Raw genomic sequence first — 21,298 nt, 5'->3', positions numbered from 1 at the left:
TTATTAACTATACTTACTCCATATATGGGCCTCATTCATGAAACATTCGTAAATATATGTGCAAATTTTGAGTAATTTGCACGTAAAACGGAACTTCCCGAAAACTTTCTTCCAGATTCACAAATACTTCGTAAACGTCAGATTTGATAGTGAAATGTGTGTATGTTAATGAATTCTAATCACTCATAAACGGTGCGCCTGCACGTTCTTTCATGATTAGAATAATCTCCGTCTCTGCACTATTACTTCATTCTCTGATTTGGGAACATTATTGCATAAATGCATAATAGGCTATATGCTCACTGATAAATTAAAGGGGTCATATGGTGCGAATACGTGTTTTTCTGTGTCTTTGGTGTGTTATAAGTTGCCCATGCATGTATTAGACACATAAAATTGCAAAAATTAAAGTGTCGGCACAAAAGATGCATTCTATCTAAAAGTGAAAGCTCACCCAGACCTGCCTAGCTGTAACGCCTCGTGTAACCACCCCCCCACAAATCTACGTCAGTTCGTGTTATGATTTGACTAAGACCGCCCAAATGTATACGCAAGTAAGGTGGGCGCACCTGTCAGTACAATTGCTTTGGAACCTGATGTTCCAAACATGGTAAGAGGCGTTACATTTCCGTCACACGCTTGCAGTATTCGACCAATCACTACGCACTGGTTAACTGGCCAATAAGTAGTTACATGTCACTCGTGTCTTATTTTAAACAATATTACTGAATAGGCCGTAACAAAAATGCAGTAACTATTAACTTCCCCATTGTTGTGTATGATGGTTGGTCAATGTCGTGTTTGTCCCGCCTCTCCTCCACTGTGGTTGGACAGCTGTTCAAAAAAACATATAACTGTATGGATGATAATATAATACTGACTAACAAAAGAGGGTTTCTATATCATTACAGGCAGTTTAATAAACAGATCCAGGGCTCGACATTAACGCTTGCCTGCATGGTACAAGTGAATGTTTTGTATGGGCAAGTGAGAGAGAATTTTACTTGCCCGACCGGAAATGTATAATATCAGTGCTACGGAAGAAATCGGTCTGTGCTAAGAATAATAAGAATAGGTGCATTAGACAGAGCTGCTTGTATGTGTGAATTGCGTTTGTCGTTGTGCTTGTTTGTGTGTGACAATAATCAATGGAGTCCTTAATAACTAGTAATAACTAGATGCGGACGCAGAATCCTGTTATTTAAATTCATCTCTGGAGTTGCTCTGAGAGTTTATTTTACGAGCATTTACTGTTTGAGTGAAGCTATTGTCAAACACACTAAAACTCAAGCGTCTTCCCGACTACCCGCCAAAATAAATGTCATGTTAACTTGAACACTCTGACGAAAAAATACTGTAGTGTTTGCTAAAGGAAATTGTAGTACCCTTGTAGTAAATTGATAAACTGTAGTAAACACTGTAGTATTGCAGAGTAAGGTTCAAAAACACTATATTATCTTTGAATTTTACTGCAGTTTACTATTGTAAATAACACTATAGTATACTAGAGTAATTAATGTGGACAAATATACCTTTATTATATAGTAAAAAAACAAAATACACAGAACTTAGAAAAATAAAACAAATTTAGGTAAACTACAAATAAAATTTATAATTTATCCATCTGTATGTAACATTAATGAAATTTGTCAGTTACCTGCCTTCATGTGATGAACTGCACTTGCATATTATTTAAATGATGAGAACAGATGTTTTATTCGTGTGCTACAACTGTTTGGCCTGTGCTACAAAACTTTAAACCTCTGTAGCACCAGTGCAATGTGCAAAAAAAGTTAATGTACAGCCCTGACACTAATAATAATTATTGCTTGCCTTTGTTCTATTGCAATCATGGAGAGTATTAACAAATTTAGGTGGCCACAGCGAACCCTAGGAAAAATGCTTTTAAGCAAACTTGACCAATCAGGATCCGAAACAATTATATTGACACTTCAAATGAAATATCATATTTTATCTTTTGGACAACTACATAACAGTGCTTACTGTCAAGCCCTGAGATCACACTTACTTTCAGTTTTACATTCACATGGTGCACGGAATTGCTAAGATATATATTACCTGCAAAGTATGTCTGCAAACACAGTGCCAATATATTTGATGTATGAAAATGTGGGTCATAGATTTTAGAGATGCATGAAAAAGAAATGCAGGAGATTTCACAGATCCGATGTCTTTTTTACAGATTACCCGGTATATACGTGCAGAAAGCCGAACTGATAGATGAGGGTTCCGCGAGCGTGTGGAACCAGGTTTTACGCCCTTCTTGTCCTTCCCTTGATCTCCAAGTAATCTCAGCCCTTCCTCCATCATGTTCTGCGAGCAGTTTACTTAATGAAAAAACGCTGTGATCTGTAAATGAAAACGCTTTTGGCGGGTCTCTAATCATTAATCCACGCAAGTTAATATCACACATGCCCGGGAATCAATGCAGTCCTTCCCTCTGCTGCTGGAGAAAGATTGGATAAACAGTGCAACTTTTTCCTCTTGATTTCTTTACTGAATATATTAAAACATGTGTCATTAGTAAAGCTCGGATACACTTTCATCACCAGCAAACTCCAGATGTTTTTAATTAATATTATACGGATATAAATTGCCATTATAATTATTATTAGGACTGGCTGTTATTACAGTGATTCACTACAATTCACTAAACAAGACACATAAGCCCACTAAAAACAAATTACCATGAAGTTTTCTCTCGAAATGAAATGCTGTGTTGTTTAGTTAGTTTCTGTTTAGTTTGCAACATTTAAAGGTAAAGTGTGTAATTTTTTTGGAGGATCTATTGACAGAAATGCAATATAATATACGTACATAACTATGTCTTCAGAGGTGTATAAAGACCTTAGATAATAAAGCTTTATGTTTTTATTATCTTAGAACGAGCTATTTCTATCTACATACACCGCAGGTCCCCATTCATGGAATTCACCATGTTGTTTCTACAGTAGCCCTAAACGGACAAACTGCTCAACAGAGTGCGTTTCGTAAATACGTTATCTCCTTCGGCAAAGAAGCGAAAATGTTTGTATCTTGACCAGCCCAACAATGACTCAAAAAATGGTGTGAGTTTGATGCGAAGCTCTGTTTGACCCATCAATGTAATGTATACTTTTATGTACTATATATATTACTTTGAGCTTTGGTTTCTGTTGAACAAAGCAAAATCAAAATCGTTGCCATTTCCAGGTAGCCCCTAAAATCTCCTTAATACCTCCTGGGCTATGTAACCTCATTGGGAATCACTGCGCTATATGATTGAAAAGCATGAGCCATTAGTCATAGACACCACAGCATCATTTCATCTCAGTGGGAAATCACTGTAATGAGACATCTTTCATTCACTCCTAATACCTAAGGAAGTGGGATGGAGAATATTTCAAGGATAAGTTATCTTCTCCTTAGATGTAACGTATAGGATATAGGAGATAAATGCACGTGTGGGCATGAAAGCATGATTTTGATAGTCGACTTAATAATCCAAAGGCGTGCCGTATCTCAGTTAAATAAAGATCAATTGATTTCTGTCTGTGCACTGAGAGTGATTTATTTCACCAGTATGATTAGGGAGGAAAAGTTATAGTAATATCAAGTCTTTTGGGTTACCTTATTGTGCTTTGTTCAGATAACAAAGGATTACAGGGATTTTCACTTTAATACATTTTAATTAAGGTAATATGGAAATCTTTGCAAAATCTCTGATGTTTGCCTCTTTAGAAGAGCAAACCTGCTGTTATGCTCTCTTGTGGTTTAGACTCATATTTAGTCTCACTAATTAATTTACATTGTCTGATTTTTAAGGACAGTCGATACCATAAGTCATTATTCCAAAGGTTTTGACGCCATTGTGTTTTCCACAGGTTTCTAAAAGCTTCAGACCCTCCGATATAATTTGATCTCCATGTGTGGTGAGTAAATATACAACCAGTGCTATACTTATAATAAAATAAATCTTTAACATACTGTACATCTGCCCTACCTAGTTAATCCTACCATTATTATTCAGATCATATTTTGAAAGGAGAGTTAATCTCATCTGAATGGATATGGGGACAGTATGTGCTTTCAAAAAATGATTGTTGATTTCGTCTGCAAATGGTTGTGGTTGCTAATATGTTAACAAGCAACCCTTTCATGCTGAGTCGGTGTTTTATAGTCAAATTGATAAAAACGGATTCATCAGGGTAATAAAATTGCACAAGTAAATTTAAATATACAGAACAATGATGAATGCGTGATCAACTTAGAAGGGTGTGCAGGGACTGTGGGGATGGGAGACAATGGAGGGTCTTACAGTGATATTGATTCGCGAGTATATCCTCCATCTGTCACCTTAATGAATTTTAACACAAGACTAGGCAAAACTCAACAGATCGGACTAACCAGGAGGGATCTGTGTTTTGACAGAGTTATAAAATAAAAATAAAACTATAGCCCTTCTTAATTTTAAAAGATGAAGAACTAAACTTTTATGCTAATGTATTCCAAGCTTGTATATATGCAAACAATCAGTGTATATCTAAACATCATCACTTCTCTTGTAATTGTTCAATATTGTGCAGACAACTGTCTATGAGTCTGACCAAACTGATTTAGTGTGTTTATGTAAATGCAGAGATTTAATTTGGGATGGAGTAATTAAGCACATCTGGTCTTTGTGAGCCTGTGATGTCGCTACAAGTGCCACGTGTTTACGCATTTAAAAATACAATCTGACATGAATGTATATGAATTGCTATAATTAGCATTGTTATAAGAAGTTCCTTATTGTATCCTTATTGATTTATTTGAGAAATTATGGCCACTAATGGGTTCAATGAGTTTTTAATCAATAATATCAGGTTTTAAAGATTGAGTCAGTATTTAAAGAGTTCATTTGCAAAAGCAGATAATTTGTATTTTTTTATATTTAAAATAGATTTCATTTCTTTATAATTCATAGCACAGAAAATCACAATTATTGTCAGTCTCAGAAGTTCCCTGTTTGGATTTTTGTTATGAATCGCCAGGCACTTTCAATGAGCAATGAGGAGATTTTAGAGGCATCTAGTGGTGAGGTTGTGAATTGCAACCAACAACTCACTCCACCCCTCCCTTTCAACGTACTACGGCAACTGACAGAGGACAAACATGTCGTCACGTTTTCGTTTTTTTTTTGCTGAAGGAGATAACATATTTAGGAAACACGCTCTGTTGTCCTTTTAGGGCTACTGTAGAAACAACATGGAGAATTCGATGTAAGGGGACCCGTGGTACGTATGTAGAAAGAAATAGCTCATTCTAAGGTAATAAAAACATAACGCTTCATTATGTAAGGCCTCTATACACCTCTGAAGACATGTATATTATATTGCATTTCTGTCAATAGATCATCCAAAAAATGACACACTGTACCTTTAACTGCATAAAAATTGCATAAAATAATGTAATGCAATAATACCAACTGGGAATCACTGTACAGTTCATGTGATGTTCTGGGTTGTTGCTAGGGCTTTTTAAGGGTTTCTAGGTGTTTGCTTACTGGCTTAAACTGGCTATTTTGGCTATTGTCAGGTATGGCCCAGCTCCCTCCTTCAACATAAGCGTAAGGGACTTTTTCAAAAATCGTTTGCATGATTGCTTAGTCAAGTAATAGCACACCTTTCCACAACCAGCTGTGTTAAGTATCATCCAGGCCAAAGTCTAAAATGTAGGGTTAGAGGCTTAACACCAAGCTGCGGTAACTTTAATTAGAGGTTTATTCACAAGCGGTCAAATGTGAAATCTTTAAAGGCAGGGTAGCAGCTGGTGTCAGAGTTCTGTCATTAGCAGAAGATCCTTTAGCTTCACCGAGCAGAGCAGCTCTAGATTACATCCACAGCTTTCCGTCTGCTACTCAAGAAGACACTTTTAAATCCCACTATCATACAGGTCAGGGATCAGCAATATCATCGGGGAGTATTGGGGGAAGTGGTCCAATCCAGGGAAAAGCAATCAAACCCAGATAAAAGGATGGGGGGGCATCACAAAAGAGCAGGTGCACGTGGTGATTTTACTCAAAGCTGTTGTTAAAGAAATCTAACCCCATCACCTTGGCCACGATTGCCTGCAAAGACACGACTGTACACGTCGAGCTGCAATTTCGGTGTTTTCATGTGGGAAGACGATAAGGACGGTTTTCATCTGGTGAAAGCTCGATGTTCGGCTCTCACGGCGGAAAATTGCGTTTGCGTTTAAGTGCTGAATGGAGGAGGCTTTCAAGCAAATGAAAATGACTTTGCAAGGCTAATGAAGCCACAGTCACATAGTGCAATAATAGTTGGGGTTTAATTTATTTACATGAAATAGTAAATCAAAGGGTGTAACTTTGGTTTAAGGAAAATGTATTGCTGTCATTTGGCACTTTTCATGAATGCGAGACGTTTTTTGATGTCCTATTACTTTTGAACGCATTAGAGGCTGTATTTGCATAAATGCAAACTGGAGCTGTTTTCAAACATGTCCAAAATTTTGGGAAGCAGGGTTACAAAATATAATATACACATGACTAGAACACAAAAAATGCATACAAAATTTAATTTAGCTTAATGTTCAATATTTTCTGACTCTTTCACTGACCTATAAAAAGTTTTGGGCCTTATTTTGTACCCGACTCATGGAAAGTGTCATTTAATATGGATAATGTTATTAAGCACACTTCTATTAATAATGTTAAAAGCAAATGAATTCACATCAATCTGTAATTTTCTCCTCAGTGCACCGGTTCAGATCCGTTTGGTCCATAAGCCACATTCTATGATGAATGTTCATTAAAGGGGCAATGAATTAAGACCTCAATTTTAACCCGAGCTTTTGTTATATAAGAGGGTATCGTATTCAAGCGAACATCCTGTAAGTGTCAGAACTGAAAACGCCCTTGTTACTGAAATTACAACTGTCATTGACACCAGGCCCAGCGAACGCCAGGTCCTGGAATGCACCTAACTAGGTTGAACACTGCCTCCACAGAAAAATCTCAATGACTACTTCTCTAGCCCCACCCACTGGTTCGCGCATGACAGTACTGAAGTAACACAAGTTGCACGGAACCAGATAGCGAGCAAGCAAAACATGTAGTTAAAGATCGCACAATATTGTGGAGTCAGTGCCTGGCTGTGGAAGAACACAGTCACTGCTTAACCGTCCTTCGGATTCCGACATTAGTAATGCGTGGTTGAAGTTTATTTTTAAAGACGTTCCAGCTAATGTGGGTAAAACATTACCACGGATTCCTTTGTGAACAAGTCACAGATCGACGCTGGATTTGTGGAGAGACTAAAATTAAAAAGCAGTGCTGTAACGTCAGTATTGGATCCGATAGGAATGGCACAGCAATCTTATGTGAGTAAAACATTTTTGTACTATGCATCACTATTGCTTTGATATGCCCTGATAGTCCTATTCGCACGTGATTAGTATTACCTGGGGACCTCTAGTCATTCATAATAATTGCAGAGGTTGTCTGTGATATTAGTCCCGTGTGAATCGGCATCTCTGTGATTTGGCGGGCTCATATATAATTTTTCAAGGTTTTATCCACCGTTTGCGAATTAGGCTGTGTTGAAGTGTTTTGTTATTATTTCGGGTGCTGGATCATATCCGTATCTGCCAACACTGTCGTTTTGGCCCGGGAGTCTCCCGTTTGTTTATTTATCATGGAAACTCTCGTAACATTTGAGACCCACGATCGCGTTGACCTTCTGTCCGGTTCGCGATCACGAGTCTCAAATACTGACAGGTACGGTCATATATCATTAAACACCATACAACTATAAGCTATACAAACTATAAGCAAAGCTTTCCCGGAATGTAACACTTACCAGCACATCCGGGAAATAAGTCTGTTACGTGTCTAACCAAATTCACAGAAGGCTCCAACTTAAAGCGGCCTTAACACACGCGGTTTCTGCCAATCTCATATTAATCTTGAGTACCTATAGAGTAGTATTGCATACTTCGTATCTTCGAAGAGTATTTAGTTACACATTTATAAAAGACAGATACAGCTGTATGATTTTTTTCCGAAAGCATATGGCGCATGCGTGGGGGAGGGGGAGGCTGAACTAAAGCACGTGCGCACCCATTGCCAACAAAACACAGACATCAGTTTCACTCACCGCATGGGGTTCATGTCCGGCATCTTTTGGCGCTGGGATGGCTCCATATATCAGTTGCAAACGATCTCCAAATCCAGCGTTATATCCACCGTTTATATAACATTCATCAACAAACAAACAAACACCTGAACTTCGCGAACGTATGCTGTCTGTGAAAGTGACGTCTGCGCATGCTCCTTCTCCTGCTCTCCTTGCTGCCGCGTGCTTTTCCGGGAGAACTGTCCAATAAGGGAGTAAGAAAAATAGTTACGAAACAGTTTTATATGTTCGAAAAAAACTTTCCGAAACCTGTACGATCGCTGGGGGAGTGTATCGAGAAATACTACGTAATACGCCCAACTCGTTTTTTGACAGGTTGACCATGTTAAGCATGAGAAGACAGCACGTTTAACATTGTAAAGAAGTCAGAATGCATGACACCGTTGCAGCACCCCTTTAAGTTTACTAGCAAACTGCTATCGAATCATAGCAGTGGGCGTTTAATTGCAAGTCTTCAATGCGGCCCGCCCATAAAAACCAGTTTTGAATCAGACGGTCTAATCTCAGCACATACAGAGAAACAGGCAGGGCGAGATGGTTTTGTAGGCTCCCTTTGGCTATGAGCGCACGACTCCTTATGCTACCCTCACCTGCTGAGAACAGCAAACCAGGCACACGCTCGACACACAGCTGTGCCTCTTTGTCTTATTCTCAGTGTTCCCTCTTAGGGGAAATGGGACTGGGCAGTCAGCAGAATACTCATTGGATAAACCATCCAATACACACTGTTCATATAAATGCACTTAGAATGTACTAAATCAGGTTCGGACATAAAAATCCCAGATGTGATTGAGAGACCATTTCAACATTTTAGTTTGGTGTACACTGTAAAAAATTCTGCCGCAAAAATGTTCTTTTCTGTAATTTGACAGCTTTACCGTAAAATTCTGTAAAATTACAGTGTTTTTACATTATAGGCTATATTAAAAATCTGTAAAAAATAACAGTATTTTTTTTGCGTTTGTCTGCTCAAAACTTGATGCCATGATGCAAAGGTGGTTACCAGTGCGTAGCTACAAGGTTGCTAACGTGCTGTGAGGTTTCTAGTCGGGTGGTCTGTGTGGATGCTTAAAAAAGTCCCTATAGTTTTGGCCGCTCCTTCAAAGTCCATGGGATTGTTTTTATCGAAAAACCAGGCGAAAAATAGAAATCCAATTGTTTAGACAAGCAATATTAAATGATTAATTAAACTGCACAAGTTTATAAGTTAGATTGTGCTATAATAATTATGATGCTTCTTTTACTATACAACTCCAAAAGTCTTTTTGTTGACCAGCATGGCTAACAAAAAAATAGCAGTCACGACTTTCTTAGTTGCTAAGGCACTGCTTTTCTTGATGTATGTGTTGTGTGTGTGGATGTGTAGGTCTCACCGTCAGGGCCGCGCGTCACATGCCGTGATGTGGGTAGAGTGTAGAACGCTGGAGACCAGCTGTGGAGGAAGGCGGAGGTTCCTGCGCTCAGCGGTTATGAGACTCCCCTGCTCCTTCTGGTTTCTGCTGCTGTTAGCTGCTGGAGGTCTCCTTCTGCTGCACCTACAGGACCTCACAGAGCCACTTCAACAACAGAGCCAAGGTCTGTAAAACATGCAATTCAGTCTATGGAGTGTTGTTTTGTTCATTAGTTCAAATACCGAAATTACTCACTGTAAATATTTATTTATACTGTAAATTAAGGGTAATTTGCTAATATTGGATGTACAGTATGGATGTTTGGTTACTAATTGCGTATTGATTTTTATTTTCATTAAAGCCAATAATTCAATGCACAAACATTTGCGGTTGGCACAGACCATGTTTATGCTCTTTACAAGTAAACTAATTTTCAATGAAGTCTGGGTAATATTTTCTTTCAGCTTGCATAGTTGGTTTTATTGGTTCTTGCGGATGATGAGTTGACACGCAACATGTTGGCGTCTGCCTAATTTGACTAGGTTCTGCCAAGCGACAGATAAATTTGTGCCAAAAAACATGAACTTTTAAAAAGAATATGTTTAAAAGAACTGAGCAGCCTTTTCTGCCATTTAAAGATTGACAAGACTTTTTCTTTTGCTTACGCATGATTATATGAGTCATTATTTTCTATTTTATAATTTCAGCATTTAGCAAAACCACTGCTCTGTTACTACAAAGGGATGCAAACTTTGTGCAAACCCCTTAAAATATGCAGCACAGTGCCGTTTTTATAGCTGAAATCTCAAGATTTAACACTTTCGCAGATCTAGCAAAATATTGCGACTCCAGAATCCAGCCAAATCACCGGAGAATTTATTTGGCAAGGTGATTTCTCAGCTTACGCCGGCTGCCTACGAAAGAACTAAAGCCGTGTTTGATTACTGCCATTTTTCGCTTTATCTAAAGTGATATGCTGCAGGCTTTAAAACTCTCTACATCGTCCCCACTGAGCCATCAAAAGCAGCTAATATTGTCTGTTCTGTCTCACGTCAGAGGACGATTGTTATCCGAGCGTGGAAGCTCATGAGAATGATATTACACTGATTGCAAGATACGCTGGGGAGATATTGTGACATTGTCTCTTGGAAATGTGGGTCACCATAAAGCTCTTCCTAAAGAAAATGGCTTGTCAATTTCACTGTTGTTTGTTGGCGCAGCACTTAACCTTTCTGTTTTCAATGGAATTTAACTCAATTGTTTTTTAGGTTTTGATTATAGCTTGGGTTTGTGGGTTTGTCTCAAATGCAGTTTTTAATAGCAAAGAAGTTGAAAAATGCATTTAACAGACTTTTTCACACAATGTCAGTATTAAGATGTTTAAATTTCTCAGGCATTCATTTCATTATTCCAGGCTTCAATAAACAATACCTGCCAGCAGATTAAAAGATCAGAATCACAGATGAATGTGTAATGCATGTATGCACAGACAGTTTTCAGGAGCAGTTCCTTTTTTTTACACTGCTAAACGGGTTTCTGCTGGAGATCCCGCTTTATCATTCTGACACATCAAGTTGACAGTATTCAGCAGTGCCCTCAATAATTGAACATTTACACAAGCCCCAAGCTGAGACGCAAGCTCGACACAAACAGTATATGTAGAACTTCAGAAACGCATTACATTTAGATGGCTTTGCTCCCAGAAAACCGTGGCGGAAAGGCGCGTCGTTGCATTACAATCTAATTATGGAATGACGAGAACTGAGATGATCCAATCAAACACGTTACTATTGACTCAAGGCTTGTGTAAGCTCTCATCGGTAGGGAAGCTAAGTAACAGTTCGATAGTGCCCTGAAAAAGATGTCCCATAGTCTATTCAGCTTCATCTCTCCTGTGCTGATTGATCTGTCTCTTCATACTCTCTGATCTGACCCGCCCAGTCAATGACAAATGTCTCTGTGGACTGAATCATTGACAGTGAAACTTCACTTGAAAGAAAGTTACAGAACACAGACATTTCAAACTGTTCAGGGGTTTTCTACTTTAAAATATGGTATATATATATATTATTATGACAAATGCAGCAAAGTTATATATTATTTAAGCAGTTTATTTAAAATGTTGGCACCTTGTATACTTGACTTTGTTTTCATTGGACTAACATGGTGGGTCCTGGAAGTTGAGTAGCCAAACAGATGTTGCCGGCCAAACAGATCAATGCTGTTAATTTCAGCCAGATTTTTAGTTTTTTATGTATTTACCAGGTGCTTTTGTCCAAAGTGACTGAAAGTCCACTGAAGTTAGAGCCGTTGAGAGAGTAGACAATGGAAGTTCAAAATGTCACGTGATTCATGAAGACTAGTTCCAGGAAGTTACACTGTAAGAAACTGTAATTTTACAGTTTTTTTACAGATACTTCACATGTAATTCAGAATTTTACTGTTTTTTAAAATACAGTAAAAAAAGTCAAATCACAGAAAAAGACCGTAAATTTACAAGAAAAACATGAAAAACATTTAATTTTATGTGAAACAACGTGTTATTTTACAGTTTTCTTCTGTCGGCCCAGCTGCCAGAAAAATGTCAGGTCTTTTACGGGATTTGTTTTACACTATAGGGTTATTCTTTTAATTCTTTATTTTATTCTTTATGCATCTTTAAAGTTCATCTCAGTTGGTCTGTTCTGCTGCAACTCCATGTGTTTCTAGTAACGTCTGGGAACTACGGAGAGGCTCCATGAACTGCCATTGATGTGAAAAAAAAAGTTCCATTGACGCCAGCGGAGTTGACGCGACTCTCTCTCAAATCGACTTTGATGAAGCTAGACAAAACAATGACATTGCAGAAAGGAGACACAAGCGCGCGCAGACGCAGAATATATTTCCCTCTGAAGGGCCCTTCAGGAATTCGGGGGACATCATAGTGTTAAAGGTCACTTAGTCCAAATAAAGAGAAAACAACGTTGTTTTTATTGCTCCTTTTGCCAAGTGAATTTTAAACAGACAATTGCGTTTTTCCCTTCAGAGCTTACACATCAACAGCTTTACTGTTCGAAGAGAGTAGGGCATAGGGATGATCACTTCGGAATGGAACGCAGGGAATGATTTCTGCACGCGTGGTTAAAGTACGACTGCGAGTTGGGTTACGTTGCATATAGATCCGTCTAGACAAAAGCATGACATGCATCATGTGCTACTAGTTGAGCTTCATAAAGTATGAGCACATATTACAAGCCAGTTACAGAAGGCACAGTAGTCTATTTTTGTTCTCATACATTTGCAGTAATGTTATACAAAGCATTTAGCAATAATAGTGTAGGTACGAAAACTTTTTTTGAGCCAAAATGAATGTAGGCCAACATGAATTAGAGGAAAAAGAAGACAGGCCCGGGAGAAGGTATACTGTATATCAATGTTCATTAACACTGACTGTTTGTGCAGGATGAATCAAATAAGACTAAACTTTTGAAAATTTCAGCTGTGGATGCCTTTATGGGACGCATTTGGCTAATCTGATGACTTGCTAAAATTAAATTTGTGTTCTTGCGATATTTCCTCAGATGACCCCGTTTTTAATTTTATTTCAATTATGTCTTGGGATTGTTTGCAAAGCTAGTTTTTTTGCAAAGCACAGCTGGTACAATATAGCACCGTACTTACGATACCAAGGGGCTTGAATTCCAGGGAATGCAAAGTGACAAAACATACAGCTTGAATGTGTTAAAAGAGGCTTTGAAGAAGTCAAGTAAAGAGATGTAAATGAAATTCAGATGCACCCTTTTTTCTTGTATCGTGTAGATACTGTACAGACGTGGTCCGTTATGTAGCGTAGAAGTAAAAATCACGCTGCGGTTTTGGTTTTGTATTTTTTAAAGATTCCATTGACATTAAAAGTCCACCCTGAACCTTTCTCAGGTCAGTGATGGACACTCTATTATGAGGTGATTACTATAGAGTTACACCGAAGCCATTCCGAAGAGCCTGAGCTGCCAAAAAAGGATGTTATCAGTCACACGGTAATCAATTGATTTGCTTTCAGACAGCCTTTTGCAGTCAATGGGATTATAAAGAAGTACATTATTGCACGTACATTTCCGACCATTCCCTCCGCCTAATTTCATTGCCGTTGAGCTCACTTTGCACACCACTTAAACAAGATCGATACTCGCTTACAGCCCTGCTAGATTTACAAGGCAATTTGGAGCAATTATTCAAGTCCATTTTAAGCCCACCTATACAGCAACATTAACAAACTAGACTTCTCATTTAGCATATCATTATTGTCAATATTTTGATGTGCGTTTAACCTGTGCCCCTTCTGTACATGCTGGCAAGATATTATAAGTGAATGCTTGCTTAAATTGGTACCTAATATCTTTAATGGCCACTTTAACAAGTCAGGTGATGATGAGGTACATAGACGTATTTTCATGTTTTTGAAAAACTGTATTTAAAGGTACGGTACAAAAAATTGAAGGTTCTCTCATGATTTACTCACCTTCATGTTATTTATATAGCACTTTCGAAATACACATCATTTCAAAGCAGCTTTACAGAAACTCATACAGTAACATTGTAAATGTCTAAGAGTCCCGGTTGAGCAGTTTAAATTGAAAACTTCATTGTAAGACTTCATGTTTTGCTTTAGGCCCCATGTGAGCAAGCCAAAGGCGACTGTGGCCAGGGACCAAAGACTCTGTAAGATTGTAGTAGTGGGAAAAAAACGTTACTAAAACCAGAAAAGCTTTGGGGGGACAGTTCTCCTCTGGCTAAACGTAATGTCAATATTGTTCAAAACCTGTATTTCTTTTCTTCCTTAAAAGGCATTTTTAATTTAATTTAAAAACAAATTCATTACTAAAACAATTGCAGAGTGTTTTTGTTCTACTTACAGTAAGTATCTGTATCTGTTTTTACTTTGAAAAATCTTTTCTACACTACATTATAAAGCATATATTTTACTTTTTACTCCACTAGATTTGATAAAAAAAGACATTTTTATGTTTTTAAAAACTACTTTTACTCAAGTAAAAAGGTATTGAAGGTTAAAATATCAAATGGCTACTGGAGTAAAAAGTATGATGCATGCTTTATAATGATGTAAAAGTAAAAAAGCTTTTTTTTCCAATTTTCTAATGAAGTATGTATATTTGAAAATGTACTTGAGAGTAAAAATTTAATTGAATCTTCTAGAAGTAAATTAATAAAATCAAAAGTAAATTTTAACATAAAAATAAAATTAAGAAAGTAATTGGGCTAAACCATAAGAGAGAACTTTAAAGGACAAAATTTAAAGAAGAAACATTTAAACATTATGTTTGTTGATGCAGGTCACATGTTAGCAGCTTAACCGATTGTATTAAACAGATGTCATGACTGAAAAATAGCTCCTTAATACATCGCGTCATTTTTGTGTATTGTGATGCCATGTCACGATATTCTGTTGCCTTAGTAAAGCTGTCTTCATGTCCTCTTGGGAAGTTCTTACAAGCTCAGAAGTTGTATTTATGATTAAATGTATCCTCACAACCTTTAGTGTGTAAGATTTTAATGTGCTAGTGCAACACAACGTAAAACTATTTTGACGCAAACCTGCATTCATATCATAAAGCAGCTAATTAATTCTAATCGTTTTTTGAATGCAAACAAAATTGTGCAGTCAGCGATTATAATATCTGCTCACTATAGTCATTACAAATTTGTTTCTACTCTGATTTTTCCAGAAAACATTGTGCTGTTTGTGTGTGCGTATTTTGTAAAAAAACAAACACAACAACATGACTTGAAGGCATCTACTTTTGTGTTCTGCTGAAGACAAATAGATATACACAGGGGTTAAATTGGGATTTGTTTTATGCCGGGGCTCTGTGGGGGATTTTGAGGGGTGCGTATATGAAGCTTAAAATCTTATTAATTGACAAACTGTATTAGGGCTGCTCGATTATGACAAAAATCATAATCACGGTTATTTTGGCCAATATTGAGATCCCGATTATTTAACATGATTACTCACTAAGTTTTAAAACAACATAGAAAAATTTAAAAACTTGGCTTTTAAACTGTGAATTCAACTGAAAAATAAATGTAAAGAAATAGCACAGCTGAACAACTGTAAAGGAAGGGGGTGCGCTGTGGATTTATACCACAAGAAAAGAGATGATCCTTGCAAAATGTAATGCGGCACAATAATCGTTTTACGTCGATTATTTTGTTTTTGTAATTGTTGAAGGCCAAAATTGACGATTACAATTATTTTCGATTAATTGCACAGCCCTAAACTGTATAATAGAAGTTGAGAGAGCCCTTTGCTATGAACAATAAAATGCTGATCCAACTCATTCTACGTAGATGCCAGCAGTTTACAAAGCTACATGTAATAAGAATAAAATCTTTCTGTAGGCCTGTGCCCTTTCCTTTTGTCAATATAAAATATCTTCATTTATTATTGTCCACAGAATTGTATGTATGACCTGTGTATTTTCAGTACTTTTCTGTCAAAACTTCACACAACATTCACAATGAAGGAGATGAGCTGTAACTTGTGCATCGTTGCTGTCACCCCACACCCCACCTTGAATTAGATTAAAATGACATAATTTGGAAGTCGAGCCTTTCTTCACAAACAGCTCATTATGACTTGAAACATTAAAACAACAGTGCGCACCGGACGAGAAGAGGCACAGCGCATCATGTACTCGCAAATAGGCAGTGCGCAGCTCGGCGCTGCAGAAAGGAGACACAAGCGTGCACAGACACGCGGTGCATTCCAAACAGAATATATTCGCGATTATCACTGTAAATGTTTACACTGACAAAAAAAGGTAAATTACTTAAACTTAAACTTGAGATTTATACTGGGGCACGACGGAGTGTCGGTCCACAACACCAGAAGAGCCGCACACATGCGGGGAGCAGAGCGAGACGGTCAGCCTATGTGTCGGGGCTCCGCCCCGGACGGCCCCAGCCCAATTTAACCCCTGGTCATACAGGTTTAGATTGATGTAAGGGTGGGCAAATGATGTAAGAATTTTCCTTTTTGAGCGAGCTGTGCCTTTAAGGCAAGACAAAGCTGTGAGACATGTTATATAACATCACAGCATTTTCTTCCTTTCAGCCTCTGATGTGTGAGGCTGTAGATTACATTCTTTCCCAAAGGTTTGAAAATCTGAGAGGTGTGCGAAAATCTCCACCGTCTGGGATCAACGCGCAAACATGTCTTTGCATGGAAGGGTCTCGGTGGAGAGTCCTGGTTTAATTAGAGTTCATGCAGAGCGAACTATTCCACTGTTAGGTTTCTGAGGATCCTACAGGCCGAGAATATAAATGTATACGTGCAATAGGCACATCTGATGTTCTTTTATTTGCTTTGAAGCAAGTGAATCTCATATCTAGCCTTGGATTATATCCTGTTCTCAGAATACTCATTACGTCGTGTGATTGTGTCTTGATAAACCTCTTTAGGTGATTCCAAATCCAATTACATGTGAGTATTTTTAAATAATTCATGAGTTAATTCAGTTGAAGAGAGAGGATGGTGAAAGATCCACGGTTAAAAAAATGATCCTGTTTGGAAATGTTCCGGCTCATGCATTTGTTAGACCACACAACAGGAGCTCCGTTTCAAATTTAAAGACTTCCCTAAATAGAAAGCTATCTTCTAAGCAGCATCTACACAGTTAAAAAAATCCTGTAAAAAACAGAAATTTTCTGTCAGCTGGGGCGCCAGAAATAAACCGTAAAATAACATTTTTTCCCTGTAAAATTACATTGTTTCCCCATGTTCTTGCAAATTTGCGGTCTCTATCTGTAATTTTATGGTTTTTGGCTGTATTTTAAAGGATAAACTGTAACAAAAAAATCCTGTGAAATAACTGAAATTTTCTGGCAGCTGGGTTGCCAGAAATAAGCCATAAAAGTATTCCCTGTAAAATTACACGTTTTCCCCATTTTACGTTTTGAACGTATTTTAAAAATACATTAAAATTGGTAAAAAAAAGCAAGTAAAATTCTGAAAAATTATGTTTCTTTACAGTGTACAGTAGTGAATGAAACTTTAAATTTACATTTATTTATAACAATTTCTCTCACCTCATTCACTACCTTGGCATAATCAACAAGTTCATTATGGGATTGTCATTTCAGCATTGAATAAATGCGATGCTGCCTTAGAATTAGGCCAAAACAAGGAGGCAGCATAATAAAGATGAATCCCTTAAAATACCGCCTCCGTAGGCATCTTACTAGGTTTTGCAAGGTGGGGGTTTTTGAGGGCCGAGCAGTCCAAGGTCAAACTTACAAACATCCACCTCTAAATAAAGCACGCTACATTTCTGTCTCCCAATGGTTATACAGGTGTAGCACGTAAGGAAACGTGTCAACGGACTGTATTTATTCTTTAACAACATATTCAGTAATAAGTATAAAAGCAGCTCAGCGTACTGATAAGTCAAAGTATAGCACTCCCACATTCAACCACTGCATCTCACAAAGCCTTTTAACCCAAGAACGTACAGCAGTGAATTCATGTAGAAAGCAAGAATAGAGAAATATCTGTTAATGGTTTCGTGAAGCGTTCTTTCAAACCCACTCAAAGCGGTGGGCATGGAGGTCGTCGCATTTGTGTTGAACGCACACTTATGGGTAACATTGAGAATCATGTTTGTTAACTTTTTAGATCTGACATGAAAGTCAGGCAGTATTGTCTTTTTAACATGCATTTTCAGCTCTTGCTGGTTTGTACTTTTTCAAATTGTGTAATTTTAACAGCATGACACTTGTAATAGCTGCGAAGTGGTGGTAATATTCTTTTCATATAATGCTAAATTAACAGAGGTGAATTACTCGACATGCCGAATTACGTTTTACTTGCTTTTGTTCTTCATGTTTGTTCATGCATAAATTGTTGCACTAATTTAGATAGGTACCATGAGCATGCAGCAAACATTCAATTGCAATGTCTTTATTTATAGGAATCCTGATATTCGAACCCCTCCCGTGCCCCATCAAGGATGCTGCACTGGGTACGTTCAGCGGTTTGTGGCTGGGGTATTTATAGATGAAAGCTAACAGGGAAAGAATCTCGCTCTTTGTATCGGGCGGTTGTGGTATCAGAACACAAGGGTATTGTGTTTCTTTGTAAAGGGCAGTAATACTGTATCTGACTTGAGTCCCACTGTTTTATAACCTGTGTCTTTAAGAGCAGAGGCTATTGATACAGTTACTGCTGTCTGTACAGTGGGTGTTTGCTTAATTAGGAAGAGAAATGAAAGAGGCCACTACGTCATTATCCGACTGTGGTTTAATCTACAACTGATGTCAAGCTGAGATGTCTTCTAGGCAGGCTGTAATGCGAGTTGCTACAGTGGTATCATCTGGGTGAAACGAGATGTAGATCTGGGTGTCGTCAGCATAACAGTGATACGAGAAGCCGTGTGCCCGTATGATGGGTCCCAAGGATGTCGTGTAGATGGAAAAAGCAGCGGTCCAAGCACCGATACCTGAGGGACCCCAGTGATCATGTGGTGAGCAGTGGACTGCGAGCCCCTCCGTGACACCCTGAAGGATCTGCCGGAGAGGTAGAGATGACAGGGTTGCTAGCAGTATTTGGTGATTGACAGTGTCAAACGCTGCAGATAGGTCTAGCAGAATCAGGACCGAGGATTTAGATTCTGACTTGGCTAGCCGCAGTGCTACTGTGACCGATAGCAGTGCAGTCTCAGTGGAGTGGTTTGTTTTGAAGCCAGACTGCTTGTCATCTTGTAGTTTGTTCTGGGATAGGTAGGAAGACACCTGGTTTAAAACTGCCCTTTCAAATGTTTTTGCAATAAATGGGAGGAGAGAGACAGGTCTGTAACTGTCGGTAGTAGAGGGGTCCAATGTGGGTTTCTTAAGTAGGGGCGTGACCTGTGCCTGTTTGAATGTGGATGGAAAAGTTCCGGTGAGCAGGGAGGTGTTGATGATGTGTGTGAGTGCAGGTGTGAGTGTGCTGGATATGGCCTGAAGGAGATGAGAGGGGATTGGGTCAAGGGGACAGGTGGTGGGGTGGCTGGAGAGAAGTCTGGTGACTTCAGTGTCAGTCAGTGGGGCGAAAGAGGAGAGTTCAATGTTTGAAGTGAGGGTAGTGTGTACCGAGGTCTGAGGTGCTGAGAATTGTTTGCTGATGGATGATGTTTTCTCTGTGAAAAATACAGCGATTTTTTGCTAAATATACTTTGCTAAAGTATATTAAGTATACTTTAGCAAAGTTTAAGTATATTTTTAGGTGTATTTGTTAAGTACCTGTACTAGCTTACTTGTGTACTGTTTCAGTAGTACTTGGGACTAAATTGGCTCATTTTTTACTTTATAGTCTAAGTGTAGTGGTAATAAACTTTAAGTACACAACCAGTTTACATCTGTTTTATGGGGGGAACATAAAGTGTATTTCTGAGAAGTATATAAAAAGTAGACTGATCATTTCTTATTTTAGTTTTAGTTTAGTTATTTTGGTTTAGTTTTAGTTTACTATACTAATAGCACACTTTAATAAACTTTTTTGTAAGGAGGGTTTTTATAGTACTTTTCATGATAATATTGCCCAAAGTGCCTTGCGTAATGGCATTGCTACACACTCAAAAGTTTATAAATGTGTACTTTTAAGAATACTTTAACAGCTTAAAGGGGTGGTGCAACGGTGTGTCATGCATCCTGACTTCTTTACAATGTTAAACGTGCTGTCTTCTCATGCTTAACATGGTCAACTTGTCAAAAACGAGTTGGGCGTATTACGTAATATTTACGTAATACACAACTCCCGGTGATCGTACAGGTTTCGTAACAATTTTTCTTAGTCCCTTATTGGACAATTCTCCCAGAAAAGCACTCGGCACGCCCACACGGCAGCAAGGAGAGCAGGAGAAGGAGCATGCGCAGACGTCACTTTCACTTGTGTGCAGGAGAGAGAGAGAGAGCATACGTTCGCGAAGTTCAGGTGTTTGTTTGTTCACTGCATTTGGGTGATGAATGTTATGTTATACGGTGGATATAACGCTGGATTTGGAGATCGTTTGAAACTGATATATGGAGCCGTCCCAGCGCTAAAAGATGCCGGACATGAACCGCATGCGGTGAGTGAAACTGATGTCTGTGTTTTGTTGGCGCACGTGCTTTACTTCAGCCTACCCCTCCCCCCCGCACGCGCCGTATGCTTTCGGAAATAATCGTACAGCTGTATCTATCTTTTATAAATGTGATCAAACTAAATACTCTTCGAAGATACGAAGTATGCAATACTACTCTATAGGTACTCAAGATTAATATGAGATTGGCAGAAACCGAGTGTGTTAGGGCCGCTTTAACAGTAGTAAACCTTTAGTAGTAAACCTTCTCCTGCTTTCTACACAACTAATTTACAACTACTTTTTTCTGAGAAGTACATAAGAAGCAGACTGAACGTATATTTCATTTTTTGCTCGTTTTAAAAAAGTGTACTATAGCGCACATGAATAAACTTCTTTTTTTGTAAGGGGGTTTTCATAGCATGCATACTTTTTGGATGATATTGGCCATAATGCCTTACGTAAAAGTGTTGCTACGCACTCAAACGTTTATAAAAGTGAACTTTTAAGTATACTTTAAGTGTAACAGTAATAAACGTTAAGTACACAACTACATTTTTCTAAGAAGTACATAAAATGTAGACAGCAATTATACTTCCTTTTTGTTAGTTTA

General features: G+C 38.2%; 1 protein-coding gene across 3 annotated transcripts in view; it reads left to right on the top strand.

Moving 5' to 3' along the window:
- The window catches only part of si:ch211-269c21.2 (carbohydrate sulfotransferase 8), a 50,536-nt gene that overhangs the window by 7,601 nt on the left and 21,637 nt on the right, over window positions 1-21,298 (top strand). The window contains exons 2-4 of one of the 3 annotated variants that reach the window (XM_057329664.1): window positions 3,885-3,932; window positions 5,230-5,276; window positions 9,565-9,773. In XM_057329664.1, the coding sequence (XP_057185647.1) occupies window positions 9,599-9,773 (175 nt within the window). In that variant the 5' untranslated portion in view covers window positions 3,885-3,932; window positions 5,230-5,276; window positions 9,565-9,598. The remainder of the gene's footprint in view (window positions 1-3,884; window positions 3,933-5,229; window positions 5,277-9,564; window positions 9,774-21,298) is intronic. The other 2 variants (XM_057329662.1, XM_057329663.1) reach the window with 2 other exon arrangements.

Source organism: Triplophysa rosa, linkage group LG3, assembly GCF_024868665.1.
Source record: "Triplophysa rosa linkage group LG3, Trosa_1v2, whole genome shotgun sequence".
Taxonomy (NCBI): Eukaryota; Metazoa; Chordata; class Actinopteri; order Cypriniformes; family Nemacheilidae; genus Triplophysa; species Triplophysa rosa.
This window is presented reverse-complemented; position numbering and strand designations above follow the sequence as displayed.